Below are 16549 nucleotides of genomic sequence, written 5' to 3'. Positions count from 1 at the left end.
AATAGTCACATAGAAGCACACCTAACCGTTGTCTGATGAACCCATAGTGCAATTGTCAAGGGAAAATAAAAAACGATTGCCTATGCCTATAACAGGCCGTCAATAAATTAGAAACGTAAATAAATAGCATATAGAATCCGTCAGATGCTCAGAAGAAAATGAACAACCTCCTGATGTCCATTCAACTGTGCCAAGTCGACAGGTCGGCAATTGTTATTATCGGTCGCTTGGGAATCAGCGTGGAACTCGACAAGGAGCCGGACCGTCTCCAAATAGCCTGTTCTTGCAGCGTCATGTAAGGGTGTAGTCCCGGTGGAACGGTCTCGTACATTGGGGTCCGCTCCATGCTCGAGCAGTAACCTTGCAACAGGTGTGCTACCCATCATCATCACCTGCAGGAGATCGTCGCATATTGAATAAATATGACCGTAAAGTTAAAGCGTCTATGGGCCAACAAAATGACCAATTCAATAAAGGAAATTATCCTGACATTTAGATATGATGCTGCCCAATATTTGAAAAGCCTTATTTTATAACTGGGCTCTAAAGGCCTATGTAGTCTACTCTACATGAACCTGTAGCTTTATAGTCCAATAGCTTCAGTTCATCTTTATTTGTTTAGTCACTTGTAGCCTATCCTTGGTTAAAATAGGCTTTAACAAACCAATAACAAAACAATCAGCTAAACTCGAGGAGAGGATGCTTTTAAATGTGACAATGTCCAGACTCAATAAACTAGGCTTCACAAGGGGCTGTCGGAGGATTCTAAAAACATGACCCGCATCTCCACCACACAAAATAAAAAAAATAGGCCTTAACAAAAACAGTATAATTCATAGCAAAATCACCAAATAGGCCTAGCATTTGGGCTAACACAATTCATAGCCTCCACAACGTAACGAAAACTGCTTTACTGTCTAGACAATAATAAAAGGCTAAACAGAAATAATAAACAGACATAGCCTTAATATAATGTTCAACCTATCACCCAAATTAACAGAATAGCCTATAGTCAGAATAGACATATAACCTGTTAATGATATAGTTAGCAGCAATATGTTTTCCCTAGACAAGGCAAATGTATTAAACTGTTTCAACACTGAAATTCAATTCCTGTGTTGTTTTCTTTCCCTAGTGTCCTTAAACTCAGTGTCACCCTCAAATATTGTCTAGTGAAAAATGTCCAATAGTTTACCAATAGTCAACTAAGGCTATAAGGTTGCATTAAGGTGGCAATGAGAACAGCTAAAGTTATGACAAAAAACGAAACGCTACCTGTAAAGGTGTCCTTTGGAAACGGTTCACTCCGTTGACATTTACTCCACTTTGTAACAAATGTTTCACCCGTTCAGTGTTGCCAGTTGCGGCTGCTGATGTCAATTCTTCCTCTGGACGCATCGTAAAAACTAACTGCACACTGAGTTTTTCGGAACCGGCGGCTATATACTCCTTTTGACAGGTATGACCGCAAATGTCAAGGCACGAACATCGTAGATTAAATTATTTTATAACTAATTTGCAGAGACGAAGTCCAAAATACTTCGGCTCTTCTTTGAGTTGAAAGAAAATAATCTGTCGCGGGTCATTATATCGCCACAAACTGCATATGGCCTTCACATAACATAATGAGATATCTGTTCAGACTTGCCTCTGTTTTGAATTGTGGAACGTCATAGCGCAAGTTGCTGCAGTCGCATGTTCAGTGCACATGCGCGTCTCTGTGTTACAGGAAGTAGAGCAATGCTTGAAAAGGAGAGTCCGCTGCTCACACTCCTTTGGACAGAAGTTTATTCGACGTCTTGGTCATCTCTGAACATCTCTGCGCCTTCATGTTTTCTAAAAATCGCTAGATTGCAATTGTCAACTGCGTGTTTCCCTCGAGGATACAAATAATATGAGTCTTTGTGTATCGTAAAATGTTTAAGCCGGTTACGGTGTGACAGAAGGCCATTTTTTTAGTCAGCCAACTAGAGATTCGTTTTAGCCTATAGCTTAAGCTTAATTGTTGAAGGGTGACAGTGTTGAACAAAAATCAGTAGTTAACGCAATTCATATAAACTCTCCCTAAATTGTGTAAATATGACCGTTTGGCTGATGGAATGGCGAAGCAATGCTTGCCTGTGCTGAAGTGATGATTGTGTTGTCTTTTTGAACAGCTAGACCAGAGGCCATATAGTCAAGGGAGCAAGCAAAGATGTTGCTGTACTTTGGTCGAATTAATGTCACCCTGATTCCCATTCTCCCCACTTTTCTGGGGTTTGTAGCTTGTCAATTGCAGGGCATTCCAGAGAGAGACTGAAGACAGGGAAGTTTGGGGAATTCCACTGCCTGCATAGATGCTGTTGAGCAACTCCATAGAAACTGCAGCAAATGTCAACAGTGTATGGCTGGTCAATGTGGCATGTTTCAAGGTCGTACAGCGTAAGTATTTTGAGGTATGAACCAATGATGCTAAAGGATCAGAACCCACCAAATAGGGACTTTAAAGTGTAGTCAGTAGTAATTTCTTTTGACAAAAATTAAAGTGCTTGTTATGATGCAGTTCTGAAGGCATGACAAATAAACTATTCCAAAATGATTTCTCTGTTTTAGACCAGCACAAAGTATCATTATGTACAAAAAATGAACAAATATTAAATACGATCCTTCTGACATATGTCATTATTGCAGGTAATAGACACATTTCATTTTTCTACAACAAAATACACTAACACTCTATGTGCTTGAACTTAATTCTTTTAAACAGACTTAATTTTTCATTTATTTTGCGTTTGTCAGACTGGGAAGTAACGTTTTGGTTCTCCAGAGCATTACCATGTTAACTGTTCAGTTTTTGTTTCCTTTTAACAGCAGCATTACTTCCTAAAAAATGTTTTGATCCTCTGACTTCTTGGTCAGACTCAGTTGTCTTTCCTCATTCTTAATTTTCAGTAAGATGGCAAAAGGATTACATCTCTACAGTAGGAATGTCCCACATGTTTTTCACCTTTCCCACACAAACCCAGAAACAGGCTACTTCTCTACTCGTCTAGGGTTTACAATGTGGTCCTCAACATCTATTACTATCTTGAGGCTAAGCCTCAGTAAACATATCAAGCGCTTTTTTAATAGTGTTATCAATTGAAAAATGGTAGTGGAATGCTTTTCATAGTAAGATATGTGGTGTAGTTCTGCCTCAAATGAGGTATTCTGCGTATACAGCACCTGGAATGCAGGATGGACAGAACACACTGCCTGTCTAAAATTATGGGAATGGAAATGAGCCCTAGTGACTAGTGACTGTTTTAACGGCAGAGATAGTGACACACACACACACTCTGAATTTAGTCTCTGCATTTTACCCATCCAGGGTAGTGAAGCACACAGGGAGGCACACAGTGAAGCACACTAACCCGGAGCAGTGAGCTGCCTTCAGTGGCGCCTGGGGAGCAGTGATTGGGGTTAGATGCCTTGCTCAAGGGCACCTCAGCCGTGGATGTGGGCATGGGAGAGCAGTGCTCTACCACTTCCCCCCGCCCACATTTTTCCTACTGGTCGGGGATCAGTAGGAAACCCTATGGTTACCAGCCCGAAACCCTAACCAGTAGGCCACAGCTGCCCTTTTAAATTAAATTAAATTAAATTAAATTAAATTAAAATTATTTTACAGATGACCTTGAATATTCTCATTTATAGTGTTTAAATACCTTAATAAGGATATTACATTCAAGACCCTTTTCACTATCAACAGAGAAATGATCTAATACCACTTTGAATGGTAGTAAGTGGTCCTGTGACCAGCAGTGTCAGAGAGGCCTTCATTATGGTAACATAAGTTCAACATGGGTTGGTCATTTTAATTGTCAATGAGAGCATCAGGCTTTTGTTAAATAATTGTATCAATCCTTGAACCCCAGTTCACAATTCTATTGAACCAATGATATGTAGAAGGGACGTGCACAGGAATTTTGAAGGGCCATTGCTCTGCCCTGGAAAAAAGGGGCAACACATTCATTTTTGTCACAGCAGCCACGCCCCCGTCCCCTAATCGCAAATTTTGCCAATATAATTTTAAACTCTCACTAGCCGTTGCTGCTACACCCCTGTCCCCTGATCGCAAATATACATATTTCCTTCGGAGGGGCAACTTCAGTCGAGGAGGGCAAACGGGCAGTTGCCCGGGCAACCTTAGCCCCCTCCTGTGCACGTCCCTGATATGTAGTGACTCTCACAGCACCTGTACCATCCCCCCCTGGAGCCAGTGGGCCCTGGTGCCTCTCACAGCACCTGTACCAGCCCCCCTTTACCAGCCCCCTGGTGCCTCTGACAGCACCTGTACCAGCCCCCTGGTGCCTCTCACAGCACCTGTACCAGCCCCCTGGAGCCTCTCACAGCACCTGTACCAGCCCCCCCTGTACCAGCTCCCCTGGAGCCAGTGGGCCCTGGTGCCTCTGACAGCACCTGTACCAGCCCCCCTGGAGCCTCTCACAGCACCTGTACCATCCCCCCCTGGAGCCTCTCACAGCACCTGTACCATCCCCCCCTGAAGCCTCTCACAGCACCTGTACCATCCCCCCCTGGAGCCTCTGACAGCACCTGTACCAACCCCCCTGGAGCCAGTGGGCCCTGGAGCCTCTCACAGCACCTGTACCAGCCCCCTGGTGCCTCTGACAGCACCTGTACCAGCCCCCTGGTGCCTCTGACAGCACCTGTACCAGCCCCCTGGAGCCTCTCACAGCACCTGTACCAGCCCCCCTGGAGCCAGTGGGCCCTGGAGCCTCTCACAGCACCTGTACCAGCCCCCTGGTGCCTCTGACAGCACCTGTACCAGCCCCCTGGTGCCTCTGACAGCACCTGTACCAGCCCCCTGGTGCCTCTCACAGCACCTGTACCAGCCCCCCTGGAGCCTCTCACAGCACTTGTGCTGGAGCCAGTGGGCCCTGGTGCCTCGGCGCAGCTCACAGCTGTGTGTAATTACATGTCGCCTGACTCATGAATTCTGCGTGTAGGCAGGCAGCTGACACACCCCAGCCTGGCTATTTTTAGCCTTCAGATTTCATCAGAGGACACAGCAGACAGGACAGATCACTCACTGACAAAAGGGCCACTGCTACATACATCAGAATCAGAATCAGATTTTATTTGCCAAGTAAGTTCGAACAAACAAGGAATTTGACCTGGTGAACTGACTCTCAATGTGCTTACACATATAGTACACATAATATACATTTAGCCTCTCTCATTTTTAGCAAAACATCTATTGGCAGTTATGGAATGCACCATCATGCATCTGTTTATATGTCATTAACTACTAACTGGACATCCTTTTTTCTGCCACTGCCACTGCCATGCTTTTACAATGACTTCACTCTGTTTAGTGAATACATAGATAAAGATTGTGGCGGCACAAGAAGACAATCCATGACGGCTCTACCCTGCAACTCAACTCAGGACTCAAAGAATGTGCTGCTAATGTCTTGGTGCCAGATACCACAAGAGATCCTCAGATGTTTTGTTGTAGAGTCCATGCCTGGGCAGGGTGGAGCATTTAGAGGGCAGCATATGAGTCAGATGGTCGAATGTACACGATGGCGGGTGTACGTGTTTCAATAATCTACAGTACAGTATCTGATGCATCTATACATTGAGTGTTCACTGTCACTTTGCCAAAGTTGAGTCCTCTACTGTGCTTGTTGAACTGTTGAATTTATGACCTCATTTTCCCTCATAAAGATATTTACTCTTTCACCAGTATGCATGATGAGACAGCATTACGTATGTCTGATGTGTTTGGCTGCATAGAAGATCAATCCTCTGTGATACAATGAGATATTTTCTCCTCTTTAAAGTTGGAATTTTCCTGAAGCATGAAAATATCTCAACAGTTGCATAATGGGTCGTGACATAAATCCAAAACCGAAATACTTTATAAATAAATGAGATTTTACTGTTAATACTTGATATTTGTAATACTTGATACATTTGAATAAATAGCCTAATATTACATATTTTAATAGTTTCACACATCAAAGAGACAGTGTACTTTGAATCATACAAATCTGTTTTGAAGACTGCCCCAGAAGTCTCTTCTAACTGCACTTACAGTACAAAGAGAAAAGGGAACAGGATTCTTTTTTGTTAATATTAGGAACTGGACCCGTTGAATAAAAAAAAAAAAAGCTTAGCTTGCTTTTTTAAGATTACCCGAAGTGGTGCGCTATGACCTCAGGGTGCCGTTAGTGTCCCTAGCCAAATAAGACATTTGGACACCGGGGTAGTGTACTAAGGGGTAGACATTGACTTCCCCTCATTCCACTGTATCTAAATTCAGCTGAACTTCCCTTGGTGTCTTTAAATAGATATATTGAGGAAATGATCTGATATATAATGAAATCAGGAGATCAAAATCACTAGGTTTAAATATTTGTTTCTTATAATGTTGACCTTACACTGATGTGGATTGGCAAAAGTCATTTTCAAATTCCTCTCTCATTCGCTGGCGGAATTGGCCCAGAAACAATTTTTAAACTGGATTTGGAATCTCTATGCTGGGTCTGGGAAAGGCTGAATTTCATAATATGTAACTGCTAGACACATGCCTCTTTATTTTGTCCAATCAGCAAAAGGAAATAGTTTTCTTAGTGGTCCCCAAACGATTTCTAATCAATGGAAATTGAATTACACATTTTGCAGAGTTTGTGTGTATACAAGTGGGTTTGTGCACTGAAGCATGGGTCAGATAGAGGCCACCAAGTGTTTCTGGGCTATTATGGAATATTTGGTATACTGTATGCCCTGAATATCAAAGACAATAGGGAAATATGCATTTGTTCCCGCGTTGCTAAATGAACATGAATGGTCTTTTTCAGGCACATATTAATGTGTGTTAAGTAGAGCATATCATGCTTCATATTTAAACTCCTCTTGACCCTGTTTTTTGTATCATATCCATAACCTTCTAAACACCAGACATACCTCCACACCACTTTGTAGGTCTGTAGATGTAGCTTCCCATGCCCACCTATTTCAATACACAATTTAGCTCAGTATCACCAAGCAACAATAATAGTGCAGGAGACTTTTTATAATTTTTAATAGTCATTTGTAATGTGTGTTTACATGGATATCACAATGGGGAACAGGAACGTAGTATTTATTTCTGAGTAATGTCTAATCTTTTTTGAGAGAGTTCCTTTGGTTATTTTATTAGTTTTATTAGCGTCTTCCAACACAGGATAACTTCTGAGGTGAGGCGTAGAACTCCACCGGCACGCGCCGATTGGGAGGACACCTAGCTCGGTGAAATGCGCCCCGGCTAGGTCCTCCCTCTGTGGTGTTATCTGTTAGCTTGAAAGGGCCGGGATTCAGGCGCTGAGATCATACGTCTGATGCTAATCTGCCCTTGCCATCATTTCCCTATTCCTCCCAGCAAGGGGCCTCGCTCGCTCACAACCGACTATCAACAGCCTCCATGTGCCGGCGCTGGAAGAGCACATATCGCATAATCTGACTTGACATGTAGAACAGTGAAACCCTCTGTTGAAAATTATCATTGTCAAACATCATTGTCAAACAGTGCCGTGGTGGTCATAGAGCAGAATTGCAGCATGCTGTACTAGTAATGAAGTAAGATAAACTGAAATATAGCTGCAAGCAGCGATGGCGGTTTCCTCCTCCAAACATTGCGAACCAGGGAAAAATGTAATTTTGTGACAATTTGTCACTGTATAGAAAAATCCATGCTGCAGACTTGCCAATGGGATATTACATTTCAAATCCAACATTTACAATGCTTTTGTCCTGAAGTTTAGAGTGAGTGGAGGTTGTGTGTGTGCGCTTACCAGGGGCGGATCTAGCCATTTTGGGGCCCTAGGCAAAATATAGACATGGGGCCCTCATTTTTGAAACACGTACACAAAACAAAAAACCATCCCAATACTCTTAGAATCGCAATAAACCCATAGTGCACTGCCACTCAACTCTCCACAGTAAAATCAGTTTCAGATTTCTCCAGCCTTTGCCAAAATGACATGTTTATTACTCAGATCAGACGAGAGAGAGAGAGAGAGAGAGAGAGAGAGAGAGAGAGAGAGAGAGAGAAAGATTAGAATTTCCATTCTCTGCCAGAGATACAAAATGATCTTGCACTTAACAGAACTAAAATAAAAAATGGATATGAGTCCATGAAAACCACCATCTACATTTAAACAGGACCAATGAAAAGATTTTGTGTGTGGACAGGAATAACAGTGGCTGTGTGTGAGTGAGAGACAGGCAAAGCAGTGGTTCAGTGTGAGTGAGTGAGTGAGTGAGTGACAAGCTAAGTTGCGCTCGGCCAAGTGTATAATAATGGCGATCAGACGTTTTCAAGCTCTCTCTCCATTTGTTTACTTCGTTCACAAACAGCTCTTGATTTACATGATCTATGGCTTTACCTGTTTGGAGCCGTTGCTGAAGCGTTCGCCAAACAGCCATATTTGCGAGGTGATCAGCAGACTTCTCGTGTTCTTTTAGGAAGGCTGATACATTTTTCCAGTCGTTCGTGCCGTCAATTTCGGCAGTGTATCTGTTACAGAACCTGTTATCTATCTGCCGAGCAAATGTCAGGCTCATATACAAAAACATTAACGTGAATTAATTGATGCTAATACCTAGCGCAGTCTCTGTAATTTCCCCTATACGTTAGTATTAAGCTAACGTATTTTCTATCACAGTTTAAACACGCAATGCTATGTGAAACGAATGAGATGAGATTACTAAAATGTATTCTGCATGTCTGCTCAGTTTTACAGTGCTACCCAAGTAAAGGTTTGAAAATAACTTCAAGCTTCAGACTTTCTGTTAGGGAAACTGTTTTCTATCTGCCAAGCAAATTACCTATTGTTCTGGAGGTTTATTGCTTTGCAACAGGGGCAACCTTTCTAGGGATCCCTCTGCTTTGGTTTGAAGTAACGTTATTTCGCGCTGCGTGCGTTACTACGTGATCATATTCTGGACTAGTCCAATGCACAATGGAGGGGAGCATGTGTGCTGGAAAATTATTATTTAGGCATTAGTTCGGCGTTATGTTGAAATTTGTGTTATTTTTTTCTACTAGAAATGTGTTTCTTTTTTTTACTTTACATAAGTAATGGCTGGGGGGGGTCAGATTTGGGGGCCCCTAATAAAGACAGATTTGGTTGGGGCCCTAGGCACTTGCCTAGGTTTGCCTAATGGAAGATCCGCCTCTGGCGCTTACCCTGTGTGTCTGTGAGAATGTATGTGTGTGACACCAAGCTGTGTGTCTGTGAGAATGTGTGTGCGTAAAACAAAGCCTGCGCGTGTGTTAAGGGGAGACTGAGTGTGTGAGATTTAGGAGCCGCACGGATGAGGAGACAGAGAGACATTCTATAGAGAACCACCCTAGCAAGTAGTCAAGCATGCATGTTTCAAATATTCACCAAAAATCTACTTTTCATCTTACAGTCAACTTTTTTTCAGATTTGTGTACTAAACACTCTCAAGTGTCTTCATATGAACTTGTGATTGAATCAGAGTTTCACTTTTTGACCTGCAGATGTGTAAAGCATTATTTTAGCATTAACAATGTATCCAATTTGCTTTATATCAATAATTTTTCAAGATATGAAGTTGAGAACATGGGAACATGTTGTAGTGTCTTCCAAGTGACATACCAGTTTGGTGTTGAAGTCTCAAAGATTAGCTGAGATATGACTTCACTTCCTGTTTGGCTGCTTTTCTGCTGAATTTGAGTGGCTGTACCGGACAAACCATATGGTAACTTTTTGTGAAATTCGGCACAATTATTAAGGACAATCCCTTCTTTATTCATACAAAGTTTCATGTCTCTCATTATACCACTCTAGCGCCACCAACGGGTCAAAGTTGGACTTGTGTTAACACACACAACTTTTGAACCGCATGACCGATTTTCAACAATGAGGTACCATTGGATTCCCTGGATCAAGACGAATTAAACACACCATGTGGCGTAAATTTCACTCAAATATTTGCTGACATATGACCTCACTTCCTGTTTGGCCGCTTTTCTGCTGAATTTGAGTGGCTGTACCGGACAAACGGTTGTGAGGATCAAAATTCTAAAAAGTAACTTTTGTGAGGCTAGGTCTGAAGATCATCTCTGGTGATTTTAAAGAAGATTTGCCAAAAATTGTATGAGGAGTAGGCTTTCAAAGGTTTTTGATAAAACCGGAAATAGCAGAAAATCTATATAACCGGAAATGGACGCCATGGGGTGGGTTAAATTCGACTTGATCCAGGGAATCCAAGGGTACCTCATTTTTGAAAATCGGTCATACGGTTCAAAAGTTGTGTGTGTTACAAAAGTCCAACTTTGACCTGTTGGTGGCGCTAGAGTGGTGTAATGAGAGCCATGAAACTTGGTGAGAATGAAGAAGGGACTGTCCTTAATGAGTGTGCCAAATTTCACAAAAAGTTACCATATGGTTCTAGGGGCTTCCATTGACTCCCATTGCAGCAACATAATAAGAAAGCCTACAATAACAATAGGTTACCTCCTACCGGAGGAAACCTAAATATATCCATCGTATTGTGTGTCAAAATTGACACAAAGGGGCGTTTATGTTGAAAATTATCATTGTCAAACATCATTGTCAAACAGTGCCGTGGTGGTCATAGAGCAGAATTGCAGCTACAATTGTCATTAGGCCCGTGCAAGAAAACCAGAGTGCAGGTGCAGGGCAGTGGAAAGTTACAGAGCAGTCAGGAGGGGGTCACCCATTTACACCCACACTCACACACACTTATACATACACACACATACAGAGATACACTTACACATACACACACAGGCATATGTACACTTCTATATACACACATACACACATACACACTTACACGCACACACACATATACACATACACACATTCAAACAAACACTCAATTACACATACACACACACACAGATTCACACACACCTACACACATGGATACACAATCACACACATACACGCATACGCACACAACCATACAAATGCACACAAATGATGAGGCCTTTCAAGGCCAGACATAGCCTTTTATCATGTGATAACCAAGAAAATTGGCAGGAGGATCTTTTCTCCCCAAAGCAAAAGTTCCCTCGCAACAGGTGAGCGAGAATATTCTGAGTGGCTAATAATGAGTATAAAAAGTGTGAAAGTATAAGGCAATATTCTGATTGGGTCATTTTTAGATAAGGTGATGACCATGATGCATAAACTGACGAATTATGAGTATAAAAGACAATGCATTGGGTCTTAGATTCAGAGTTTGCCCGGGGACCCCCACTCTCATATTTGGATGATCTGTCTGCAGGACTTAATAAAACTTCAGTTCATCGGACTCCGGACTTCTGACTCTGATTGAATATTATCTCTAAGTTTTTGGAAACAGTTGTATTTTCGCTACAACACCTCCTGCCTGCCTTTAAAAACACAACCATTTCAATTAACCAAACTATGATACGTGTGCAGCCCCTCCCACTTTTGGCTCTCAGAATATCAAGTTAATGTTGATACAGAGAGAAAAGTTAAGCATTGCATCGCTTCTTATATACTATAACCTTCAGGCAAACACAACTTTACAACATGCAGATGCATTCCAAAACTTTACAGTTGCCTTTATAGTGCCTCTGGAATGTTGATACCAAAAGCTATCTGTAATTTGGACCCACACTAATTCCCCCACATCATGATACAGTTGATTCACAGTTTAGACAGGTACTCCTGTAGCAAGCAAATCAGTGAAGCAAATCAGTGATAAAACAAGAAAGTTTTGAGCCTTGATTTAAAAGTAGCAACATTTGGGGCACATCTAAGTGTTGGGAGTTTGTTCTTCTTATATAATGTGTTTGTGTGTGTGTGTGTGTTGGGGGAGGGGGGGATCCATATACGAGCTCTGGATAAGAATAAGCAGAAACACATTCTCACTCTGAAGCAAGGAAGTTCATATAAAACCAGCTCAGTCCAATCTGTTTAATGGATTAAAGCCCCATTACACAACAATTGGTATTTGGTATTTGGTATTGCTGCTGAGCTGTCCCTAAAGTTGCACAGTGTATAGCTCACTTTTACACCACTTTCGTAAATGCATATGCTCTCGTGCTTCGAGATCCCCTTACGGACAGTGTACAAGTGTATTTGATGACAAGCTGAAAGATATAGGTGATTCCCCTGGAACAGAAAGATGAACAAAAGACTTTTAAACAATTCACATGTACCACCACTTCAGATCCCGCTTCAGGCAAACACAACTCTACAACACACCAGAGATGCATTCCAAAACTTTATAGTGCCTCTGGAATATTGATACCAAAAGCTATCTGTAGTTTTGGACCCACATTTATTCCCCTACGTCATGATAATGTTGACTCACAGTTTAGACAGGTACTCCTGTAGCAAGCAAATCAGTGTTCATTGGCCTGATAAGTGTTCATTGGCCTGACAAAACTTTACAGTTGGCTTTATAGTGCCTCTGGAATATTGATACCAAAAGCTATCTGTAGTTTTGGACCCACACTAATTCCCCCACGTCATAATACTGGTGACTCACTCTGATGTGTTTTTGAGCGTCCCAACCACTGTAGATACGGCTGAAGTGCCCTTGAGCAAGGCACCTAACCCCGATCACTGCTCCCCGGGGGCCGCCAATGGCAGCTCACTGCTCCGGGTTAGTGTGTAACCTCACTTCACTGTGTGTGTGTCACTTCCCTGGATGGGTTAAATGCAGAGGTGGATTTCAGAGTGTGTGTGTCTACACCACCTCTTCCATAGAGAGGACTTTCACCTTCATAAGGAATCAGTGAGCCTTGGAACATAGTCAGTAACTGCTGAGAATCTCTCTCTATGGCCCACATCACATCCACCAGGAGAATTATCTGCCCAGACAGTATGATGGTGGCATTGATGTAAAGACACTACTTCTATAGGCCATCAGGACATATGGTAACCTATACAACCCAGTTAGACTGGTTATACCCTACAAACAGTGACAACACTGGCAGTAAGAACCATTCAGGCCCAAATTACACTCACTACACTGGCTCCCTGTCTCCTTATAATCCTTATAAGTCCTTATAATCACCCATACATGCATAAATGGACATGCACCTCCTTACCTGCAAGAATGAATTACTCCCCAAACCTCAACCTGCACCCTCAGGTCTTCAAACAGCTCGCTCCTCCGCGTCCCCAAAACCAAGCTCCGCACCATGGCCGACCGGGCCTTTTGCTCGGCAGCGCCACACTTATGGAACAGCCTACCTGACCACCTAAGGGCAACGCAGACGCTGGACTCCTTTAAAGCTGGACTTTTTTATTCAGGAAGGCATTTCTGGCCTTGAAAATCTTTTCTGTTATGCTTATGTTAACAATTTTTTATTTTTTTTTATTTTATTGTATTATTATAGTTCTATTATAGTTCTAATATGTAGGCACTCTGAGATTCTTTTGAATGAAAAGTGCGTTCAAAATAAAATGAATTATTATTTATTATTATAAAAGCGATCCCTCACTTTAGCCTGCAATTTCTGGATCCCCACGTGAACCCAAATCACCCTCCTGTTACTATGTAACATGTCCTGGCTGAAGAACTATGCTATGAGGAAGCACCACTTAGCTAAGGAGCAGCTGAGGAGTAGCTGAGGAGTAGATGAGTCTGTATTAGAGTAGACTGGTGGCATCCACACCAGCCGTTGACCCTGCACCTGGAGCTAGCCCAAAATTGCCAGATATTTTCTCAGCTTGGGGTGATCCTGCCCAAACTGATTATCAGGCTGAATGACGGATCCTTCCTTTGTGCTTAGGTTAGCTCATCTCCCTGACCCATCCTGGACCCCTCTGTCTGCGTTTGAGCCTCTACCCTTACTGTGCAGATGCTATCAGGAGACTCATTATCCAGCCAGTGGGACCTGATGTGCATAATGCTTCAGGGGAAGGAGGGGGTTAGGGGGTATGATGTGTCTACATTGGTGTGCAGCTCTCCAGGGCGATGTACGATTGTGTGTGTGTGTGTGTGTGTGTGTGTGTGTGTGGTGTGCAGCTCTCCAGGGCGGTGTTCGGTTGTGTGTGTGTGTGTGTGTGTGTGTGTGTGTGTGAGTGTATGTGTGTGTGTGTATGTGTGTGTGTGTGTGTGTGTGTGGTGTGTAGCTCTTCAGGGCGATGTTCGATTTTATATCGGAGAGCAGCCATCTGCCCCACCCACCAAGCCAATTGCCCCTCCAGGCCCTGAAGACTACGTATCCACCTCAGTGAACCATGATCCGTACAAAAGATAAAGTCTTTGCCCAATAAATAACGATTCAAATGTTTAGTAAAAAACAACCATGCTCAGCAATTCCTTTTTTTGTGGCTGCATATTTTCTCTTTTCTTTAATCAGTGCTCTACTTGCATAAGCAACTACCCTTTCTTAACCCGCCCTCCCTCTGAGACAGTGCCGCCCTGATTCCCAAATCACTAGCATCTGTGTCAAGGACGAACCTCCGCTGTGGATCCAGATAGGCTAAAAGGTGGTGGAGAGGTGGTGAACAAACTTGTTTTGAACTGCCAAAATGCCTGTTCGCATTCGTCATCCCTCTGAAATTTCCGACCCCTCTCGTCAGCTGGTGTAAGGGCTGTGCTATTACGGCAAAGCCCTTTTAATGCCTTGGTAATAATACGAGGACAGCCACAGTAAGCTCTTCATTTCTGCTTGAGTTTTGGGAGTAGGCCAGCTCCTCACAGCCTCCACCCTTGTAGGGTAAGCCCTACATGATGCACTGAGCTGATATAATGTGCACCAGATAACACACCTGTGTAGAAAAAGCGTAGCTGGTTTTACCTTAAAATTAGCTTCCCCCAGCTTTAAAAAAACCCCTGATTCAACCTGTTGCAGTTATTCGCCAATGTCTGACCAAACACAGTACCATCCAGGTAAATGTGGTGAAAAACATGTGAATGAAAACTCAATAATCTCTGTGTGAAAAAGATCAACGATCAGTATAACCACCATAGTAGTCTGACAACCTACTGAAATGATTTATACTATTGAAAAGAATCAGATCAGTGTACACTGTTTGAACATGTATCAAGTATAGCAAACATACTCAAATGAAATGTATTAAGTTGGGCTTGGAAGTAAGTGTATCAGTGGAACTACCCACTTCCCACTACCCACTCGTAGGGTTTTCATTTTTCACCTGAACCCTTCCCATTTCTCTCACAAGAGCTACTCAGTTGGGCTTTGACCTTAAAAACAGGTGCAGAAAACAATCCAAATATGACATAAATAGTTCTGGGACCAGCGGATTCTCCAATTCAAAAATGACACATAACCCATGGGGAAGGGTCAATGAATATTTCGTGAGATAGGAGGGATTCATCCGGTGTGCCTTTGTTAAACTTGCGGTAGTCCACGCAGAACCACAGACTGCATCCGCAGTAGTGTCAATCATTAGAAAATGAATCTAAGTTCATTCATTAATCAAAATCTGGTTTTGTTTTGTTATGAAAAAGGCCTTGTTCAGACTGCCAGCCCAAATCCAATGTTTGGCATATCTAGAATGTGTCCAGATAGATGTTTTGCGTATCTAGATTGTGTCCAGATAGATTTTTGAAAGTATGGAAAGCAAATAAAAAGAGATGATATGAGAGTTTTGCAAATAGTATACAAACCACATTTGCAGGTTGTATGAAATGCGATTAGGATTTCTACAGATGTGTAACAGTCTGAACGCTCTGGGTGCTCAAATTGGATTTCAAAGTGTCTTTTGCGTTACTCGCACACAACGACGACGTCACATCCAGAGTTATTTAACTGCTATGGGTGCTATCTTGTCCAAAAGCCCATCCATTCTCTCTCAGGGATTTTGGTTTTAAAACCGGAACGTGCAAAAATGTAAATCTGGTGCAAACAAAATGACGACAGTCACTCCCACACACACTATTCTTACTGCTATTAGAGTGCCAAATAACTTACACTGACTGAAGAAAAACGCCAAAGAACTTACATTTATTGATTCATATACTGTCATGCTTTTCTACTGTTTGAGAGCACTGTGGAGGAGTGTCGACATGACAACATGGAGAACAGTCCAAGGACCTGCCAAATTAATTCGCATATTGCCACTTTGGAGGAGGCTTCTGTAGCTGACAGGCAGTGGCGGTTTTAGACAGGCAGTGGTGGTTTTAGGCACGGTCGCCCGGGGCGGCACTTTTTCAAGTCACGTGGGGGGTGGCACGATCGCCAAAAAATCAATAAATAATAATCTGGGCCGCGAAGCGGTTTTCTATTATCTATCATATCACTGTGTGGGGAATTGGCAAATTGACGCCCCCTGCAGCTGCAGGCGCCCTGCTTGCTAAGAAGGTGCCGTCTATGTGTGAAAAGGGGGAAGGGGAGGGAGCACGGGGGAAAAGTTCACCTCTTGGTCTCCCAACTGGAACGGACAAGTGGGGGGACGGGGGGATCCACTGTAGGCTATAGATACAAATACTCTTATACAATAAGTGGGCTTAAGTCAGTCACACCTCGATTTTCTTGCAAAAAACGCACATTCATAATAATATAATTACA

At 42.7% G+C, this 16549-nt stretch overlaps 1 protein-coding gene across 1 annotated transcript; it reads right to left on the bottom strand.

Annotated features, from left to right (window-relative positions):
- Positions 1-87: 87 nt before the first annotated feature.
- Positions 88-1398, bottom strand: cdkn2a/b (cyclin-dependent kinase inhibitor 2A/B (p15, inhibits CDK4); the record flags this gene model as incomplete). The annotated part of the gene is made up of 2 exons (XM_080859709.1): positions 88-392; positions 1276-1398. 2 exons carry the CDS (start codon positions 1396-1398, stop codon positions 141-143), a joined length of 375 nt encoding a protein of 124 aa, XP_080715835.1. The 3' UTR covers positions 88-140.
- Between the last annotated feature and the right edge of the window lie 15151 nt (positions 1399-16549).

Source organism: Sprattus sprattus (assembly GCF_963457725.1).
Source record: "Sprattus sprattus genome assembly, chromosome: 20".
In the NCBI taxonomy this organism is placed as follows: domain Eukaryota; kingdom Metazoa; phylum Chordata; class Actinopteri; order Clupeiformes; family Clupeidae; genus Sprattus; species Sprattus sprattus.
The sequence above is the reverse complement of the archived record's forward strand: the minus strand, read 5'-3'. Positions and strand labels throughout refer to the sequence as shown.